At 39.5% G+C, this 21244-nt stretch overlaps 2 protein-coding genes across 2 annotated transcripts in view; one reads left to right on the top strand and one right to left on the bottom strand.

The window, feature by feature from the left end:
• The window catches only part of LOC135700420 (aminopeptidase N-like), a 63536-nt gene extending 52629 nt beyond the window's left edge, over positions 1-10907 (bottom strand). The window contains exon 1 of the mRNA XM_065220922.1: positions 10162-10907. The gene's annotated coding sequence lies outside the window, so the exon portion shown is untranslated. The remainder of the gene's footprint in view (positions 1-10161) is intronic.
• Positions 10908-20424: 9517 nt separating this feature from the next.
• Alg13 (Alg13 UDP-N-acetylglucosaminyltransferase subunit) lies at positions 20425-21244 on the top strand. Its single transcript, XM_065220898.1, has 2 exons — positions 20425-20570; positions 20628-21244. The coding sequence occupies exon 2, from the start codon at positions 20654-20656 to the stop codon at positions 21164-21166; it is 513 nt and encodes a 170-aa protein (XP_065076970.1). The 5' UTR covers positions 20425-20570; positions 20628-20653; the 3' UTR covers positions 21167-21244.

Below are 21244 nucleotides of genomic sequence, written 5' to 3' on the forward strand. Positions count from 1 at the left end.
AGTGGACGGTGTGCTCTAATAATTCTTATAATTCTGAAGTCGTATAAAGTAAAAATAATGATTTCGGAACTGTAGACATGTGGAGCTTATGGCTTCTGATAGTGACTTCGGAACTGGTATGAATTATCAAACATCAACAGTAGAGCTAGCACCTTCTAATTCCCGTACTAAAGCTGCTTTCAATTATCTCTAATATGATAATTTCAAGTATATTTCTTCCATAATACCACTTGCTAGAAATGTTGCATACTATATTTTGAATGTTAACTTGTATGCTACATGACGCTTCTATTATATGCATCATAGTGATAGAAATTCACATTACTTTTTTCAACTGTGTAGGCTAAGAACCATTTTCAACCAACTTGGCCAAATTCGAGTCAACGCCAATTGAATTAGAGTGTGAGCACCGGAATGATGATTCGCGGTAGTGGTAGAAGGGCTCTTCGCAATGCGCCGTGGTATGAAAGGTCTCTTTTGTTCCCCCGTTGTTTGGATGGATGATGGACTTTGACATCAAACTCCGTCATCCGTTTGATCGGTCTTTGTCATGAAGCAGGATCTAAACTCCATTGATGATGATGATATTAAACTTCTTTCAGTTGCTCTGCTACAGTCAACTCTCCATAACTCTATGATTCCTTCAATATCAATGTATAAATTCATGTTGATCTTCGTCAAGCTTCGTCTACAATTTGGACTTCTACATCAACACATGTCAAGCAGCTAAGCTTGGTTTTTTTTTCCCCTGGTGCTGAGCACCAATGCTACCGACGCCAGGGAGGCGCAGCTCCCACACCTGGACCCTACCTATCGACCCATCAACTCATGAACCGGGGACCAACGGCTAAGCTTGGTGAGTTCGTTCCACTTGGTATATTTTTATCTTTTCAAACCGGTAACGTTGGGAGATCACCTTTTTGTGGTGTGTTACTGGTATATGATTTACCACCGAGCCCTAGCCGTGAAAAATTCAAACTAGGGAATCAGGATTTTCAATTATCATTCCTATTTTATTCCTTGTTGCATTTTATGACTTGATAATAGTGACAAGACTCGGGTAGTGACCACCGCCGTTATGCATTTCTATATTGTATATTTCAAATCAAAAATATTGTTTATGTTCATAGATTTCACATAATCCTTTTCCCTTTGTCCTTCTCCTTTTCCTTTCCCTCTTCTCTTTTCAGAAAGCGAGTAATGGCGCTATAACCATGAGTCATAAAAGGCTAGGACAAGGGTTGGTGCTCATGTCCCAACCGTCAGAAGAAAATGGAGCATCACTTAACCTTTCTAGCTTTGATGCTTCCAACGACCAACCAATCATATAATTACCAAAATCGGAACGTTACGGTACGAGATGTCCACGTTTCATCCATTTATTGGATTCTGAAGCATCGTGTTTAAATCTTCGATTTAAACGATGTTTTTTTGAATCATCTTGCCCCTTAAATGCTGCACAGTAGGCCTGGCCGTTTTGATATGTGTGAGGCATCTTCGATGTGAAACATATATCAAATAGACAAGAAAAATGATGTAAGTATATATATCATTTTCCAGGATGCTTTCAAGAACTGGCTGTGTTTGGTGCTAGATTAGATTAGATTAGATTAGAAGTCGTATAAAGTAAAAATAGTTCCAAATCGCAACTTGAAAGCAAAATCACGGGCTCGACGTTTGTACTGCGAATATTTGACGAAATTTTCATGCGTTGTTATGGACGACGAAACTTGTGTCTTGGAGGATTTCAAGCAGCTTCCAGGGCTGTCTTTCTATTCTGGAGTAGAATTCACACCACCATAATCGAATCGGTAGGATAAAGAAAATGATAGTGTTTATTCCCTCTTAGACTTCGGCTGTCAATCATACCATCGTCCAGCTTCAGTTTGAATGATACCCTGATGCTCCCTCCCAACCCAGTATTTATTTATATAATAAAAATATATGCAATGGAGAAATGAAATATATCAGAACATTAAAATATGACATAATGAAATACATTTATATGGATAATATAGTTGCTACTGCAATTAAGAAATATTTTACATATAATAAGATGCAGCTCTACACCTCCTCAGCTCACAACACTGCAACACTGAAATGTATAGGATAAATATATTTTGCTCGAATGATACTAACAATAATGCTAAAAATTGTGATGAATAACTAACATGACGAGAAATAACCTGCTTAATAATTATAAACATATAATATTATTTAATGTTTCTGCTTCATCAGCTTCATATTAATTTCGATGACTTGCTTGTGTAAACTGAAATATTAAGCTAAAGGTAATAGTATATCATGCAATGTATAATTTATATAATATATGTAGTGAAATGCAAAATGTATGTATGTATGCAGGTATTTCCTTAAAACACAGAAAATATAACAAAATACCAGTGGCGTCCCGTAACCTCACTATTTACCTGTGCACCAACTTTCAAAACCAGATTTAATGCCATATTCATATTCGAATCGGTTGAAAATACACTCAATCTTCTAGTTTACTCGATATCTATCTATTGCAAACAATACATTGATTATTATTTATGTTTTGAGAGTTGGTGCACAGGTTGATCGAGGTTAAGAAAACGCCACTGGAAAATACAGAAAACCTCGATTTTAGTCACTCAAATTCTTTACACTCAAGCTATATATGAATATTTTAATTGCATGGTATGATTGAACTCAACTTTGCCAATTTAATGAATCCACAATTTAAGTAAAGAATCAATTTGCTAAATAATCGAGGTTGTTTGAGCATACAAGAGTTATAAAAATAAGCATCAATTATTAATTCTTGAAATAGCAAAACTCTGCAAAGGTAAAACAATGTAATAACATATGGTGATATTCAATTTATTCTCTGGGTAATCAAAATTCTGAAAACCATAGATATCATATTATATTATTATAAAATAAATGTAAATAACAATGATTTGATATTTGATACACCTTCTGTAAATGAAAATTATAGTTACAATGATATAATGAGATTTTAAATATGTGAAATAAAATAACTTACTAGTCATGCAATATATAAAATATAATGAATGTAAAATAAACAAGTACCGTAAAACAATGAATGTTTTTCAAATTTTATATTTTTAAAACAAGTACTGAGGATCCAAGAGTTAATTTGTTAGTAATATGTTGAACGAAAATTAAAGCATTTGCACTATTTTTTTTTTAGTTTTGTGACCTAACTTCTGCATTTTGATTTGGGATTACTTTGATAAAGCTCGATGAATGTAGAAAAAAATAAGTGAAACTCAAACAATTTAGTTCTTTAAATATGAAACTTTGAATGAGTATATAATCAGAAAACTTTAAAAGCAATAATAATTCAACATTGAATTTATGATGGTCTATATCAGCCGTATATCAGCATTATATTGCAAAAAAGGGCGATTAGCGGGCTTGTTGGTGACTTGGGTAATGAAGCGGAAGCTTTCTGGAAAGAAATAAGGATTCAAAGATATCAAACACTTCCAACATTTTTTTTTACAAATACGGCCACCACGATATCTGAGGAGTCTGTACAAACCCCCTTGGATGGAGTTAAACACAAAGTTCGAAAATTTTATGCAAATACCGAAAAACTATGTTTTGACTTCGTGAATTTTTGAATCTAACAACTACAATTGAAATATAATGCGAAATTTGTGTTTTACTTAAGTTTTCATGTGCGCGGATTATTGTGGATACAGACCTTTTAAGCGGTATCGATTGGATCTACATAGACTAAAGGCTGATGAATTCTTCTAGTGATCATGATTTTTATAAATTTATTTCCACTATGCTGAGACTAAAAAAAGTTGATTTTCTTTCATAGTTAAAAAAAAAAACTATTGTAACGACCAGGCTCATAACGAATCGATATACCAGATATCATATGAGCTCATTAATTGGTTATTAGGTCTCATATAAGATTTAAATGGCTTTGTTTTCGTGTACCGGTTTTTCTAAATCATACATGGAACATGATATGTATATATATTACGTGTAACATGTGGGAGCGACCCCGGCGTAGTGGTTAACATCCATACCTCTCACGCCAAAGTCACGAGTTCAAATCTCACCCCCGGACAAGTCGCGAATGACCCAAGAGTGTTAAAGTGACTATAATAAAAAAAAAACGTGTAACATGTATCATGTTGTGTGTTACATGCAACATTTAACACGTAACATATTACATGTAATATGTTACATGGATTCAAAAACGTCGAAATACGTAGTTAAATAGTTGGCATAAACACTGAAACGGATTAATGCGATATTGCGCCTAAGTTTACATGAGATATAATGTCAAATTACGCTAATTCTCGCATTAATTTACATGAATTTTTGATACGGTGTATCACATATCCATATTGGTATAGTGTCTTATGCGTATGCGTCATCTTTATCATCAATTCCCACCCGTCTGATGTCAGTAAGATACTTGAGGAGACGTTTGAATCCGTCCAAGGTTTCAGTCGATACACGGCATTCACCCCGACGGCCAATTTGAAGCTAAAACCTAAATTGAACGAAGTTCAAAAGTTCCTTGCGAAGAGCATAAAAGTCGGAAATGGCCACAACAATGGGGGAAACTTTTTATTTTTTGGCATTAGGCCGGGAATGCTTAATGGAATTTTGCCTGTATGATGGATCATTCTCATCATCCGTAAGAATATCAAATTAATTGCTGCTTTGAATTTTATCAGAAGGGAGATCAAGCGATTGCCCTTTTCTTTTATGCTTAGGCGCCATGAGAGACTCGGGCGGCGATTCAACACACGCCAACTGGCAGACCCAGCAGTGAAGAGATCGTTCGTCGAAGAACTCGAGGCTCACGCAGCTAATATTCCGGAAGGTGGCAGCGTAGAAGAACAGTGGAATGCCTTTATTGAAACAAGCGAGAATAACCTGGGTGAGCTGCGCACTCAGAGGAAGGAGTGGATCACCGATGAAACCTGGAGGAAGATCGAAGAGCGGAGAGAAGCAAAAGCCGCGATAGAGCGAGCAAGGACCCGAGGAGCCAAGAACGAGGCCCGTCAGTGGTATTCGGCTCTAGAGAGGGAAGTTAAGCGCTCCTGTATACGGGACAAGCGATCGTGGGTGAACTCCCCGGCTGATGAAGGGGAAAAAGCCACAGCAACTGACGATATCCGCCTCCTCTATGATGTTTCACGACGCCTGAGCGGGGCAAGGATGCCTGTGAAAGACGCGACTGAACAGTTGCTCACCGACCCCACTGACCAGTTGAAACGTTGGTTTGAGCACTTTGAACAACTTCCCGAAATTTCAACGGTCAACCAACCATCAACATCTCGGCATGATCCGCCAAGGGTGAAGCGCATTACTCGCGTCAACATTTAAGCTCCATCATTGCAAGAGAAAGAAGCAGCCATCCAAAGTATGAAGTCCAACAAAGTCCCGGGGGTCGATCACATATCACCAGAGATGTTCAAAGCTGACCCCATGCTATCCTCACAAATGTTGCATCAATATCTGGGACACCGTGACTTTTCCGACCAACTGGATGCAGGGTGTCTTGGTAAAAGTCCCCAAGAATGGGGATCCAACTGTATGCGACAACTGGCGAGGTATCATGTTACTGTGTATTGTTCTCAAAGTTCTGTGTAAAGTTATCCTCAATCGGGTACAGGAGAAGATCGACGCGACTCTCCGACGACAGTAGGCAGGATTCCGTGCTGGAAGATCCTGTGTGGATCATATTGACAAGCTCCGCATCATCTTGGAGCAGGTCGATGAGTTCCAAGAGTCCCTGTACTTGGTATTCATTGACTACGAAAAATCTTTCGACCGACTAAACCACAAAAAGTTGTGGGACGCTCTGAGACGCAAGGGAGTCCCTGATAAGATCGTCAACCTCATCGAAGCGCAGTACGAGGCTTTCTCATGCAGAGTGTTGCACAACGGAGCTTTGTCTGACCCTGTTCGGGTAATCGCGGGTGTGAGGCAAGGATGTATATTATCACCACTACTGTTCCTCATCGTAATCGACGAAATCATGGTTGGAGCCGTTGCCCGTGTACCGAACAGTGGCTTGCTGTGGCTATTACCATGGAGCATCTCAACGACTTCGATTTGGCTGATGATGTTGCGTTATTAGCACAACGGTGCTCTGACATGCAGAGTAATCTCGACGACCTTGTGGAACGCTCCTCTGAAGCAGGTCTAACCATCAACGTCAACTAGACCAAATCGTTAGATATCAACACGGAAAACCGTTCCAATTTCACGGTAGCTGCGCAGTTTAGTGGAGAAAGTCGAAAGCTTCCAATATCTTGGCAGCCAGATAGCGTCGGACGGCGGCACCAAGAGCGACATAGGTGCACGGATTAAGAAGGCGAGGGCTGCTTTTGCCACTTTGCGAAATCCTAATTTTTAACTCGAACGTGAAGTCTGTGCTGTTATACGCCAGTGAAACATGGTGTGTATCAGCGGAGAACACTCAGAAGCTGCAGGTGTTTATCAACCAATGCCTGCGGTACATAATTCGTGCCTGGTGGCCCCACAATTGGATCTCAAATTCCGAGCTTCATTGTTTGTGCCATCAGAAGCCGATAGAGACAGAAATTGATGAACGGAAGTGGAGGTGGGTTGGCTACGCACTACGACGGAGCAGAAAAGAAATCTGCAAGCAAGCACTGGACTGGAATCCAGCAGGACATCGCAGCAGAGGCAGACCCAGAGGCTCGTGGCGGCGGAGCCTAAACAGTGAAGTTAAGAACGTTGACCGAAATTTGACTTGGGCACAGGTCAAGGCCAACGCTAGTAATCGCCCAGGATGGAAATCTTTCACAAATGCCCTTTGCACCCCTGGAGGTGCGCAGGATCGTTAAGTAAGTAAGTTAGGCGCCATGGCGGCAGAACCAAGCTCCTTCAAATCGATTTCCTGCTGTTTAAATTTGTTGTAGATTTAGGTAGCAGTAACACTTCCTTCAACAAAAAGCAAATAGATCCGCACGGCATGAGAGCACGATGCGGACTGATACTGCACGGCAAATGAGAACAACCTAAATTTGTGTTTGGTTCACTCATAATCGCCAAAAGTGCAGGAACTCAGCGATGAGTAAAATTAGTCTCATGTTTCCCAGGTTTTTCCAGGATTTTCCACGGAAAAATTCCCGAATTTGAGAAAAGTAATGATCGGATTCCCTCAGTCTATTGAAACTACTCCGAGACTGAATAAAATTTTCGTCAATTTCCTCATTTTCCGGCAGATTTTTTAGGTTTTCCACAGGAAACCATGAGACACATTTACTCATCGCTGAGTTCCTGCACTTTTGGCGATTATGAGTGAACTAAACTCAAGTTTGGGTCCTTCTCATTCGCCGTGTGCCGTACTCCAGCGGAACTATCTGCCATTCCTATTAGGGTAAAAAATTACATCGGTCTAGTCACCTCACTATGAATATTCACACCAGTGGAAATGACACATCCTCATCCCTCATCAATTTTATCCTCAAATCCGCATTGTAATCCACATCAACGAAAAAAAATTCAGATTTATTTTTTTCTATACCAGACACCCCTTTTCTATTTTTATGCATCCCTGTTTTTTTTTTTAAATATACTGTACATCCCTGTTTATCCTTAAGTCTAATTCGATCTATTCTTTCAATCCCACTTGCATTCCATAGCAGCGCTGCCGAGTTTTTTTTTTAATAAAATGCATCTGAATGATTGTCGTTCCCCATTTTTTTTCTCAAAACAAAATACTTGGAGTGCGAATCCATTTTTCCATTCCATTTTCACCTTCACCTGTAGGACGATGAAAATCCAATGGCATCGCAATGCGTTAGAATGAAATTGATACTCGTACGGCGAATTTATAATCAATCAGTGTTCGATTTTTAACAATGTCTTAAAAATTTGTGACTTATTATCAAATCTAACGGAATGGTAAACTCATTTAAAAGTCATCTATAGTAGAAACATTATTTTTTGTAAAAATCCTCTGAAAAAAGAGAGGTAAAGAGAAGATTATTCTTGGTAGGCCCAAATTAGATCTGAACCCTACCTTAGGGTGCCAATGAAAATGGTTATCTAGAATTTCCAAAACCGATCATATACAAAAAGTTTATTGCCCCAAAATAAGACCCTGCGCCAAACTTGGACTCAATAGGGCATGATTTAGGGTTGGCGCAAAATCGTCAAAGTTTGAGTTTTGATACATGAAATTTCGGTTTTCGAAAATTGTTTTTTGATGCCAGATGGTGTTCAGAGGTGTTAAATGTCATAGAAATGGTATAGGGTAGAGAACTACTTCGACCTAATCGCCCATTTTGGGCCTATCGAGCAGAAAACTTCAAATAAATCCATGATTTCAGAGTTAACAAGTCAATTATGCGTTTGGTACGATACTTTAGTTAATAAGCTACCGAACGAAGTCAATGAGAACGCGTGGTATGAAGGTTTGAAACCATTATATCCAAAAACAAAAGAAGCGCTCCGACCGAATCAATTTTTATCTTCATCCGATAGGCCGAAGTGAATTCATTGGCGTTTCAATGGCGTTTCAATGCGTTAGGCTGAGTTTAAAATTCATAGGCCGAGTTTGGCGTCGTTTTCAAATCTTACGGTACGTACATACGGTAAATACATTTGGAAGCCATCAGTAATAATAACATTCCGTTTGGTGCTAAACTTAACTAGATTAAGAAAGACTAAGTACGGGTTATGCTTAATAGGCCGGAAATGGGGTAGTTAACCCTAGGGAAAAAATGTCGCGTCATTATTGTAAAAAAAAAAAAGTCTCGTTACCACCTCTGCTGGTGTTATCTAAAACAAAAAACATTGTCAAACATCGACTTTCTTGGACTTAGAATAATGAAAACATGTGGGAGGCAAAATATGGAATATGTTCACCACTAGCTCAAAACTACTTGTTTATCATTTTAAATATTCACTAGCATATAATACGTTCGTAGAAATGATCACATATTTTTCATTAGGGTGGTCCTTTTCGTATTTAAATCACAAGTTTCCACTGAATGCATCTAAAAACGCTCTATAGCAAATGAAATATCCTCCCTCCATAACAGTAACACTGATACCACAGACAAACATACATAACACATTTAATATTTCTCACTGTAAAACATCGTTACTTAGAACACTACCACCTTCTGTTGAGTACACTGTGACGGGTAGTACGCTTAATAGATGGCGGTAGTGTGTAAACGTCAAACGCAAAGGAATAGAATCATGCGTGCCACTGGTGGCGGTCGATGAACAACTTGCGAGTTTTATATCTGTTTGTCTGTGCTGATACGTTATGTGCATCCAGTACGTCAATACGTTTTATAATAATGCCATTGGGTGGTTATTTTTAATTGGAAATTACTTGTAATTAATACTTAGAAAAACCAAAAATCGTACATTCATATCATTGCTAATGCTATGAGTTGGTTTATTTTTTTAAATTTAATTTATTATTATTGTTTGATATTTGAGAAAAATAAACCACTTGTGTTACTACTTTTAGCGTAAACCATCAAAAAGAACGTACCATACACTAACATAGTATGGAATATGTAAACACAAGTCACTCGTTTTTTTTTCCCAGCAGCCGGATATTACCAGATCAACAGTATCGCACAGTATTTTCCATTTCTTATTATATACTTAAGGTGAGCGGATAAACTATTCAAGAGTAAATTTCCGCTGGCGAGTGCTTGCAGAACAGCATCATGGTCATATAGAAAACGGCGTAATTAAACAAACACACCGTGATTCTGTTGATCATCATCACCTGTCTCGGGAGAAAATTATGTACAACTGCGAGTGAACCGAATAACATACCCTTACAATTTTAATGAGAACATCAATCAGTCTTTGTCAACCCCACTACTAATTATATCAGTGGATAAGCGCAAAAAAAGCATTGCAAATAGGTGTAGTAGATGCTTGAATCTATTTTCAGAAATCCGTGACCGACCGATGAAATTGAGCTCGAAAAAAGCGAATTCGAATCGCTGTACGGCTTTTCAATGCACATTACGTCAATCACTTTGGAAAAGTAAACAGATTGCAGTCTTAGTTCTATGGTCTGATCTGGATGGCTTTTATAATTTATGCACACATATACAATTGTTTACTGATCTACCGGTTAAGAACCCCTTTTTTTAAGATTCTTCTTACCTTTCATACGGGGAATTCAAGAACCACTCAAGGGCTCATTCCCTCTGGTTTCTCGTATCCCACGTTGTTCCCGTTAGGAAAAGCACTATCACTTGGTGAAATTCAATACAATTTTTATCCTTTTCAATTACCGATAGCACTGTGTGATCTTAGCTGATGATGATGGATTGTGGCAGATACGAGACCTTGAAGCTAATCACACTTTATAGCGTCCTGCTAGTAGAGCTGCTACTGATGATGGGGATGTAATAACACTTTTCTTACTCTCTTCCTAAGGATAGACACACTACTGCAGTTCACTGTCATGCACTCTGTTCAACTTTATGACTAGGAGAAAATTGATTAACTTGGATCTACACAGCATTTGCTCTTGACCCTGCTCTGCCATAAGCCGTTGTCGTAGTTTTACACTTCCAACTTCTTCCTTTAATTCGATTAGGAAAGTAATCAGAATATGAGATGATAGTATGATTACCCTCCACTTTGTGCCATTCAGCAATCAGGTCGGCATAACTGTGACGCATTCGGTTAATTCTACTTGATTCAAAAATCACCATTCACCAGGCTAGACATAATATTCAAAAATTCAAACTCTCACAGACGGTTATCAGCGGCAAAGAAAGACCGGTTGATTTGCTGAGAACAACCACCCAACCGTGAAACGGAGGGGAAACTACACTACTGATATAGAAGCACTTTCTTCCTATCGTGAGACTACTCCAGGACGTAACCGTACTCTAGCAGTGCTCGCGTGCAACTGTTGTTCGGTCTTGGGACTTCAAGCGGTGAAATTACCCTATACCCATTTGGCACAAGAAACCATAGGAGCGAGCATACATATTCTCTCGAATGGCGCTCTCTTGCGTTTCTACACTGTATACCTAATGATTCTTGAATGAAGGGATCCGCAATGAATGTGAAAATGATTGAGGAGAGTTCGTTGTGTAGAGTACTGGTTTGTGTCGAAAGGCAAACAACGAAACGCGCCAATGCTAACGAAGTGGTTACAGGATAAAAGGATTCTAAAGCATCAATGCTGCTCACGTTGCAAGCGTTATTATTGCACACAACTCGTATGGTAACTATATGCCTACAATCGTTGAAGCAACAGGTTTTCCACGTTAATGGTTTTGTTTCGATTAAGAAGTTGGGTATGAGCATTTCCAAGCCAAATACGGCCATGTTAAGACATTCTTTTTTTTTTTTTTTTTTTTTTTTTTTTTTTTTTTTTTTTTTTAAAGACATTCCCAGCTTCTTTCAGCTCACTTACTTTTATTTAAATGGTGAAACAATAAATTTGATTATATTTTTTCATAGCAACGATTGAGACCGTGATTGGGGGAGCCTTTAAAGCTTACTGCATTTGTACAAGCAATGATCCTTTGTTCATGCTTTTTGTAATGAAATCACATAGCGTCCGGATGTCATAAATTTAAGCATCTCAAACATAAGAAAATGCTCAGAGTTAGGTGAATTTTGTTATTACCCAAGTAAGCATAAGCATTAATAATAAACTGTTAGTCGAAAAATTGATCGAATAAACTCTGTTACAACTCATGTAAGTCGAATGAAAGCTTCTCGAAATACCTTATACAACTTCAAGTAGTTCAATGTTGTGGCTGAACAGAAATTATTATTAAAAATAGTACAAGTATTATTGTGCATGCAGTTGAATGAATTCGTTAAGAATTCGTTTCTTCAATAGGAAATAGTTTGTTGGGATATCAATATGTAAGCGTAAGTCTATATGCGGGATTATCGCAATGCCATATATCTCGAGAACGAGTGAATATATCGTAAAATGAACAAAAAATCACGTGTTTAGGAGCATATGTTTTATTTGAAAAAGCTCATCGTTCGATATTTTGGACGCTACCTCTAAATGTTAACGGAAAATGCTCAATTTTTTATATGCTTATACATTTTCACATGTCTTGGCTTATGTCATTGACAGGCACGTTCCGAAAAGAGTTCACCGTAAAATTTCTCATCCTCCCTGGCAGACGAGTGAACTGCGTAGGTTGAAGTCGACCAAGAGAGCCGCATTAAAAAATTCACTAAGTATCGTACGCTTTCGCTGAAACGTCACTACGTTAGGCTCAATTATGAGTTCAAGCGAGTTAGCCGTCGATGCTATTCGCGATATCAACGAGGGATTCAGAGGAAACTCAAGTCGCACCCGAAGTCATTCTGGAATTACGTAAATGAGCAGCGCAAGGAATCCGGCCTACCTTCTTCAATGGTGTTGAATGGAGCAGTTGCATCCACTTCTCAGCAGATCTGTCGCTTGTTTTCTGAGAAGTTCGCCAGTGTTTTCACGAATGAGGGATTAACTGACGAACACGTTACCCTAGCAGCTAGTAATGTTCCACTGTACGGTCAAACACTGGGTGCGATGGATGTCAACGTCGAGATGATTTCCACTGCCGCATCACAACTCAAGTCGTCCTTCAATCCAGGACCCGATGGCGTTCCATCCGTATTCCTGAAAAAGCATATCGCCAGCTTGCTGATGCCCATGCTTCACCTATTTCGATTGTCCATATCGAGTGGTACATTTCCATCTTGTTGGAAATTCGCACATATGTTTCCTATCCACAAAAAGGGCAGCAAACGGGATGTGGACAATTATCGTGGAATTACGTCGTTGAGCGCAGTTTCGAAGTTATTCGAGTTAGTCATCATGGAGCCTCTACTCTCTCATTGTAAGCAGTATCTAAGTGGTGATCAACACGGCTTCACTTCCGGTCGTTCTACTTCCACAAATCTGCTGTGTTTGACATCGTATCTTACGGAAAGCATGGCAGAGAGGACTCAAACAGACGTCATATACACCGACTTGTCAGCTGCCTTCGATAAGCTAAACCATGCCATCGCGATTGCCAAGTTGCATAGACTTGGGGTCAGCGGCAACCTCTTGCGATGGTTTCGTTCATATCTCACTGATCGGCAACTGATGGTTGCCATTGGTGACAACCGGTCCAATATATATCTAGCTACGTCAGGAATACCTCAAGGAAGTCACCTGGGACCTTTGATTTTCTTACTCTACTTCAATGACGTGAACTTGGTCATCGAAGGTCCACGACTATCGTATGCAGACGATCTTAAAATCTACCTACGAATCCACTCGATTGATGACTGTCACTTCCTTCAACGTCAGTTCGAAGCCTTTGCCAGCTGGTGTAATTTGAACCGAATGGTGGTTAACCCCACTAAGTGTTCAGTGATCACTTTTACTCGGAAGAAAGAACCAATCACATTTGAATACAAACTTATCGGCACTGTAATCGACCGTGTGAACCATGTGAAAGATCTGGGTGTTATTCTAGATTCTCAACTTACGTACAAGCAGCACATCTCGTACGTTGTCGACAAGGCGTCTAGGACGTTGGGATTTATCTTCAGGATAGCAAAGAATTTCTCCGATATCTACTGTTTGAAGTCACTGTACTGTTCCTTAGTGCGATCCATTCTGGAATATTGTTCTGTGGTCTGGAGTCCAAACTACAACAATGGTGCTGAGAGAGTTGAGTCCGTTCAACGCCGTTTTCTTCGATTCGCTCTGCGGAAGCTGCCTTGGAGAGACCCATTTCATCTGCCCAGCTATGAAAGTCGTTGCCAGCTGATTGATCTGGAGCCTCTCCGAACTAGAAGAGACACCTCTAGGGCCCTGTTCATTGCGGACACTTTACAAGGTAGAATTGATTGCAGTGCAATCTTGGGGCAAGTCAACATTAACGTCCAACCCCGTGCGCTACGTAACAACGTTATGCTGAGATTGCCACTTCAGCGCACAAACTATGGCATGAACGGTGCAATAGGTGGGCTGCAACGAGTGTTCAATCGAGTCTCGGGCATCTTCGATTTCCATATGCCTCGACAGCTGCTACGAAGATACTTCTCATCGTTCTTTTCTGGCACAGTTAACCGTGAATGATTGTGTGTTTTATTTATGTATTTTATTCTTAGTTTTTATTTTTTGATTTGATTTTTACCTATATAAGTTACTTAAATCATCATTGGGGCTTTACACAGCCTGTTGATGCAGACAAATAAATAAATAAATAAATATGCTACTTAATTAGTCCCAATCAGGCATGGAAAATCATTTGCATTAATTTCGTGCATTCATTTACATTCATTTGCCTCTAACTTTTTTCTTCAACAGCATTCCGCACAATGATGTATATAGCTTTTGTAGTTTTTTTTTATCAACTACAACTTTTGTTAACAAGTCAAACCCATATCTTTGATGCATGACGAACTAGAGCGAACAGAAGCCACTACTGTTTTTCAGTGAATGTATTTAAAATTATTTTTTCAAGTTCTGCCCGATCTAATTTGTGATGCATAAGAGATACAGATTTGAGTTACTGCTTCAGTATACCTCAAACGATTAATTCTTGGTTGTTAATAGAACTTCCTTGATGAAATCGGCTGCTTCATGCAGACTGAGCAATTCTGATTATAGTATCAGATTTGTTCTGTATACAGAGGAACTGGGAGGGCTTATTAGAAACTTCTCACCAATAAAGTAATGATCTTCTAGTTAATTTTGCATATAATTTTATTAATATTTTATTTTATTTAAGCATATTATTTTTGTTACAGTCAATTAGCATTAGCATACGATACAAGAGATTTAATATTACTTGCTCGTTTTTGCGTAAATTAATCAATATTTATTGTACTTGTAATTACCTTTTTTTTTTTTTTCCTGATTTGAAAAATTTCCCAATTTGGTTAGAAGTTTCGAAGCTAACGCATATCCACAGGCCTAATAGAAAGATAGACAGAAAAAGTGTATCATGAAGAATGGTTGCTTCCACTCACTAGCTATAGATGAGTGATTTTCGGAGTTTTGAATTCGGAGCCTGTCAATTTCGCTTTCAGAGTGTCGCAGTCAGCGGTTTTATGATTCGTGAGCGCTCGCGATTCGTACAATCGTTGATTATGACTGAAAGTGGATCTGGCGGGTTTTGTGTGTCGGACGCTTGCTTTTTGACCTCTTCTTGTGTCTAACAAGTGCAGAGTATCATTATAGCGTCTAATTGTTTTGAGATTCCTAGTTGCGTGAAATAAATTTGTGAGAATATCTTTTTGAGATTTTAGTTGTCACGTTTTGTTTGTAGTTTATTTTTTATTTCTTTCATGTAATTATCGTAAATAATAGTTATTCAATAATAGATAGTTCATCCATATATTCGTACTTTGACGCGAAGCGCTGTGGATTATGAGATGCTTGATGACCCTGGAGGGATCGATTTTGCTTACTGAGCAGAAAATCATGGACTTAACTCCAAGCTCTTCCACAGCACAATAAATCGCCACCATCATTTGTATATTTGATATTAAACATTAACCTCGGAAACTATTTGCATATCAAGCGAAAACGTAGTCCTGTATTGTCGAGAAGCGTTATGGTTCTGAGATGCTCGATGACCCTGGAGGGATCGTTTTTGCTTACTGAGCAGAAAATCATGGGTTTAATCCCAAGCTCTCCGTCATGACTCTTAAAATTCATGATCACTAAACAAAATGAATATGTTCTTTCGATAGCCGGCTATCGAGAGATTAAATAAACAACAAATAAACAATACATACTTTTGGTTGCATCGCCAACTTGAGGTGAATCCTAACCGAATACCCTACCCAACCCTCCAACTCCGTAGCACTTATGAGGGTGTCGCTAAGTCGGTGGCCTCTCGTTAAGTAAGTACTACATCAACATTTCCTTCCCTATCCCTAGTTATGGTAAAGATGGGCGTGGCCGGGAATAGCGGCAGTCATGCTTCTGTTACTCTTGTTTAGATTGGAACCAATGTTTACTCCCCAACATTATTCCTGAAAGTAGTCTAACTGAGAATTTCAGAAGAGACGTGAGTGTCGCTAGTATCCAATCTACGAAGTATATCATAACAACGCTAACGCTAACGCTAACGCTAACGCTAACGCTAACGCTAACGCTAACGCTAACGCTATAAGAGATACAGATTTGAGTTATGAGCAAAAGTTGTAGCTAACAAGAAAACCTACAAAAGCTATCTACATTATTTTGCGAAATACTGTTGATGAAAAAAGTTAGAGACAAATGAATGTAAATCAATGTATGAAATGAATGTAAATGATTTTCCATGCCTGGTCCCATAATCATTTTCCACATGGGAAAACATGTCCCCGAACGATTATTAAAAATAAGCCCCACCCTAGTGCAGAGTTATAAATAAATGAGCAATTTGTGAGGAAAGTTTGAGCAAAAAATAATTTTAAAATTTCCGAATATAAATTTAAAAATTGTCGATGAAATGTGCGGTGAAAGGATGTTGCTTGCAGACAATACAAAAGTGTGGTTTGCATCTCACTGCAGTCTGAAAAAGGGCAATCTCTTGATCCACCTTCTGACGAAAATGTACCCAAGAAAAAATCGACTAATGCTGTGAACCATTTGCCGAGTTAAGTTTAACTCGTGGTTAAAAGTGACATTTCGAAAGTTATTCTCTATTTTCGAAAATCCCTGTGATGTCGATCTACCGGTTTTCGAGAAGAGCTCAGCCACGGTTGTCAAAATTGAACTTCTTGTCGGTCAGAAATAACCACGCTCGGATAGCAGGATTATTCAATAACTTTTCATCTGTCAAATTTTAACCAAAAGTTAAAAAAAATCCACCAAATGGTTCAGAGCCTAAGTCCACGTAAACAGTAGGGGTACCTGGGGTAACATGCACCATTGGGGAAAGCTGCACTTCCTTTGTTTCAAGCCTAAAATACATTTTTACAACAAATTAGTTAAATCTATGTTGCCTCAGAACATACCGGGTGGCGCCGACTGGGATTGAACCCAGGCTTGCTGAGGTGAAAGGTAATCACGCATACCACTACATCACTGCTCTAGCAGCTCTATGTTATCAGATAATGTAAATAAAAGCAAAAACCAATTTGCATTGGATATAGTATAATTTTGTACACCGCATTGTTAAGATTTTTAAGCGATTCAAACATTATTAAGCGTCATCTTAATACATCTACATCTTTCAGATAAAATACCGGTAAGTTTTAATATGCATTTAAATTGTATGATCACAATCATTTTCTTTATGCATTCAGGGCAAAATACACTCCTAAGTTCGGGGCAAACAGTAAACAAGCTTGTTTACGTTCAATTCTTTGTTCAGAAATCGTCCGCAACGTTCCGAAGTCTACTTAGCGGTCATGGGTTTTAGAACAACTACGATCGGAACTGGAGGCAATCAAAAACGAAGACGTTCTGCATCAATTGGACATGATAATTTATAAGACGGCAAGGAGAGTCATATTGCTCCATTGTTGGGGTGTATTTTGCCTCATTATGATGATGATGGTTCCAGCTCTTACCCCTACAAAGGTTTGAGCTGGACGATTTATCTTTAGGATAATTAAATATGACATTTTAACCAGGTTAGTAAACAAAATCGAACTGGTTTCAGTTACAGATATAAATTCCCTTCAGAGTTTACAGTTGCTTCACAGCGATATAAATATTGAAAAGCTCAGGCGTCCACCTCTTAGTTCGCCTTTTGTCTACCTAAAATATTCATAAGTATTACAAGCAATCAAGAGTTGACGAACAATCAACAAATCATCCTATTACACTAGTAACCCCGCAATCTGATGCTATCATAATTTTCAACAATGTCAGGAATGCTCACGAACCCCCAACATTTGCCAGAAAACTTACTACTAAAGGGCGTCCACGATGAAATTGCCACACTATGAAATTGCTCTAACTTTTTAACCGTTGGGTAGAATTTAATGAAAATTTGGGTGGATTTAGTTCATAGTGCATTATTTACATCCTGTGATCAAAACTCGCGGAAATGGAGTCGAAAGAACAGCTCGTGCGTGCTAAAATCTTGCGCATTCATCACGAGAACAAGGATCTCTCGCATCGTTCCATCGCTAAAACGTTGGGAATCGCGAATTCCACGGTGTCGCGAGTGATTAAGCGGTTCGAGGAACGGTTGACCACCGATCGGCAGCCCAGAAGTGAAGGAAAAAGTATTCCGTACAACACCAAAAATCACAACCGCGTAGTTGGGGCCTTCAACCGAAATCCGAACGCCTCCGTTAGGGATGTGGCTAAGAAGCAGCACCTAAGCCGAAGTTTTGTCCAGAAGGCCAAAACTAAGGCTGGGCTTCGAAAGTTCAAGGTACAAAAGGCCCCTAATCGCGACGAAAAGCAGAACAAGTCCGCCAAAACCCGTGCCAGGAAGTTGTACCTCAACATGCTGACGAAAGTTGAATGCTGCATCATGGACGACGAAACATATGTGAAGGCCGACTTCAAACAGATCCCCGGCAACCTGTTTTTCACGGCCAAGGATAAGTTCAGCGTTCCGGAGCATGTCCGCACTCAGAAGATGTCCAAATTTGCGAAGAAATTCCTGGTTTGGCAAGCCATCTGCACGTGCGGGAAGCGGAGTGCACCTTTCGTGACCCAGGACACGATGAACGGACAGGTGTACATAAAAGAGTGCCTCCAGAAGCGGCTGCTTCCTCTCCTGAAGGCCCACAACGTCCCAACAATCTTCTGGCCGGATTTGGCCTCATGCCACTACTCCAAGGACGTGCTGAAGTGGTATACGGACAATAAGGTCAATTTCGTGCCGAAAATGTTCAACCCTCCCAACACTCCGGAGCTCCGCCCCATCGAGAAGTACTGGGCGATTATGAAGCAGCACCTTCTTAAACGACCTAAGGTAGTGAAGACAATCGAGGAACTGAAGAAAGTATGGGTTTACATGCAAAAAACGGTTGATTCACAGGTTGTGCAGAATCTTATGGCCGGGGTTAAGGCCAAGGTGCGGGCATTTGCGTATGGACTGTAAATAAAATACGAGTAAAATGGTAAAATGAAGTTTAATAGTTATTTCTCAATCCCTGATAATTTGATGGCAATCGGATGAAAACTCGAATTTTGCGAATCAATTTTGTGTGTGGCAATTTCATCGTGGACACCCTTTAACTCAAGGTATCTTCCAAATAAGCTTCAAAACTGCATTTATATAGGGGAAAAGTTGGCTTCGGCAATACCTTAACCTATTATCGTCAGGGGGGTAAACAACGTCCTTGAGAGCTCAATTTTGGCATGTGGATATATTGTGTTTCAGAGCAACTTTTGGCCAAATTTGAGTGCTCTAGGACTTTGTTTACCCCCCTGACGATAATAGGTTAAGGTATTGCCGAAGCCAACTTTTCCCCTATATACAATATATGACATTAACTGTTGCTTTTAATTTTAATGGGAAAACACCTTGATTTCTGCAACTGGTACATTTTACTCCTACCACTGAACTGCCATCCGATTGAGGTTAACCCCGGCATGGAAAAATTTATATGGTGAATTTAGGCGGCGTCGAAGGTGTAGTGGTAAACGTGACTGCTTTCTCACCCTGATGGGTCTAGATTCAATCCCAGCCGAGGTCGGTGTAATTTTTCTGAGGCATAAAAATCTATGGTCACGTCTTCCTTCGGAAGGGAAGTAAAGCCATTGGTCCCGACCCATGTGTGTTGAATGGGTGCGATATCCTACGCAGGTGTGAAAGCTGCCTTCCTGTTCAATGGATGGCAATCGATGTCCGTCGCTGATTGGCAATAGATTGCGGAACAGAGACCGACATCGAGTCCGACGTTAAATAAAGAAATGAAGAGGAATGGCTAATTTGCACTGCAGACGTTATCGACAGGTGTCGATTAATAACCCTGGTACCTACCTAATGTCTCTGGTCTATTCACCCGATTCATCCACAACCACCAAGTGCAAGACCACGTGTTGATGATAAAAATCCCGCCAAACCAAAAAAAAAAATAAACCAACCCTAACATTTTCTTCAATCATGAAGATTATATGAAAATGATTCAAGATGTATAGCAACACAGTATCGCACATGAAATGTGATGAAGATGAAGAATTGTAATAGTAATTGTAAATGTAATTGTAATATAATACATTATTATACATTTTGGTGATAAAATCGATTTTTTCTACATCTGTTTCTTGATCTGTTTAGCAAATTGAAACCCAACTTTCACACATACTGAAACAATCAACTTCGTTCAAAACCTCTTTTCTACTACATTAGACTGACACCACTACATTGGAACGCAAACTGATGGTATGAATGTGTTCCATTGAATCAGTGGGCTATTGCAGGCAGTCTGGAAAAGAGTGTGTTCGGTCGTATGTATTATTTACTAGCCATCGAAGCTGCATTATCAAAAGCAAAACAGAGTAGACAACACATCACTTCACTTCACTGACTACACCGGATTCCGACAGCATAACAGTAACATCGTCAGAAACAGTTGGAATCGGAGTCGTAATTTAGTGTTACTAATAGGCCAGACTAGAAAATCATTTCATATCGAAGGTATGTACGACTTCGAAATCATTCATTATGAATATCACAGTAAAATTTGAATTACAGTGCGGCTTCAATCTCACAGACCAGAAATGAAAAAGCCAACTTTCGAGCGAGTCTTTGTGACTGTCGGATCTACTCAATTTGAGGAACTGATTGATTCGGTCATTGACAGCTCAGTGGTGAATGAGCTGCGCCGGATGGGTTGCCGGAAGCTGATTCTCCAGATAGGACGTGGCAAAGATCCCAAAATAGTGAAGGAAATTTTCGGAAACGATATCGATGTGACATTTTTCGATCTCAAAACCAGCATCGCTGAGGACATTAAGCAGGCAGATTTGGTCATCAGTCACGCTGGTGCTGGAAGTTGTATCGAAGTGCTTGGAGCCGAGAAGCCGCTGGTAGTGGTGGTAAACGAAAGGCTGATGGACAATCATCAAACCGAACTGGCGGATCAGTTGTCCAAGGAGGGCTATCTAATGTACTGTACTCCATCGACATTGGCACAAACCCTTGCGGAGAGCGACTTTGGACAGCTTAAACAATTTCCGCCGGGTTCGGTATCAGATTTCATCAGCTATCTGGATGCATTCATGGGCTTTTAGAAAGTCTTGGTTTCCGCTGGGTGCTATTTTTCGGAGGACCCGACATATTCAGTGAATTATTTATACATATTTATTAGT

Source organism: Ochlerotatus camptorhynchus, unplaced genomic scaffold, assembly GCF_037179485.1.
Source record: "Ochlerotatus camptorhynchus isolate MF236.1 unplaced genomic scaffold, CSIRO-AGI_Acam_v1.1 ptg000136l, whole genome shotgun sequence".
In the NCBI taxonomy this organism is placed as follows: Eukaryota; Metazoa; Arthropoda; class Insecta; order Diptera; family Culicidae; genus Ochlerotatus; species Ochlerotatus camptorhynchus.

What these genes read in the sequence shown, in the direction of transcription:
- Alg13 (XM_065220898.1), top strand. Translation starts at nt 20,654, where the DNA reads ATGAAAAAGCCAACTTTCGAGCGAGTCTTTGTGACTGTCGGATCTACT.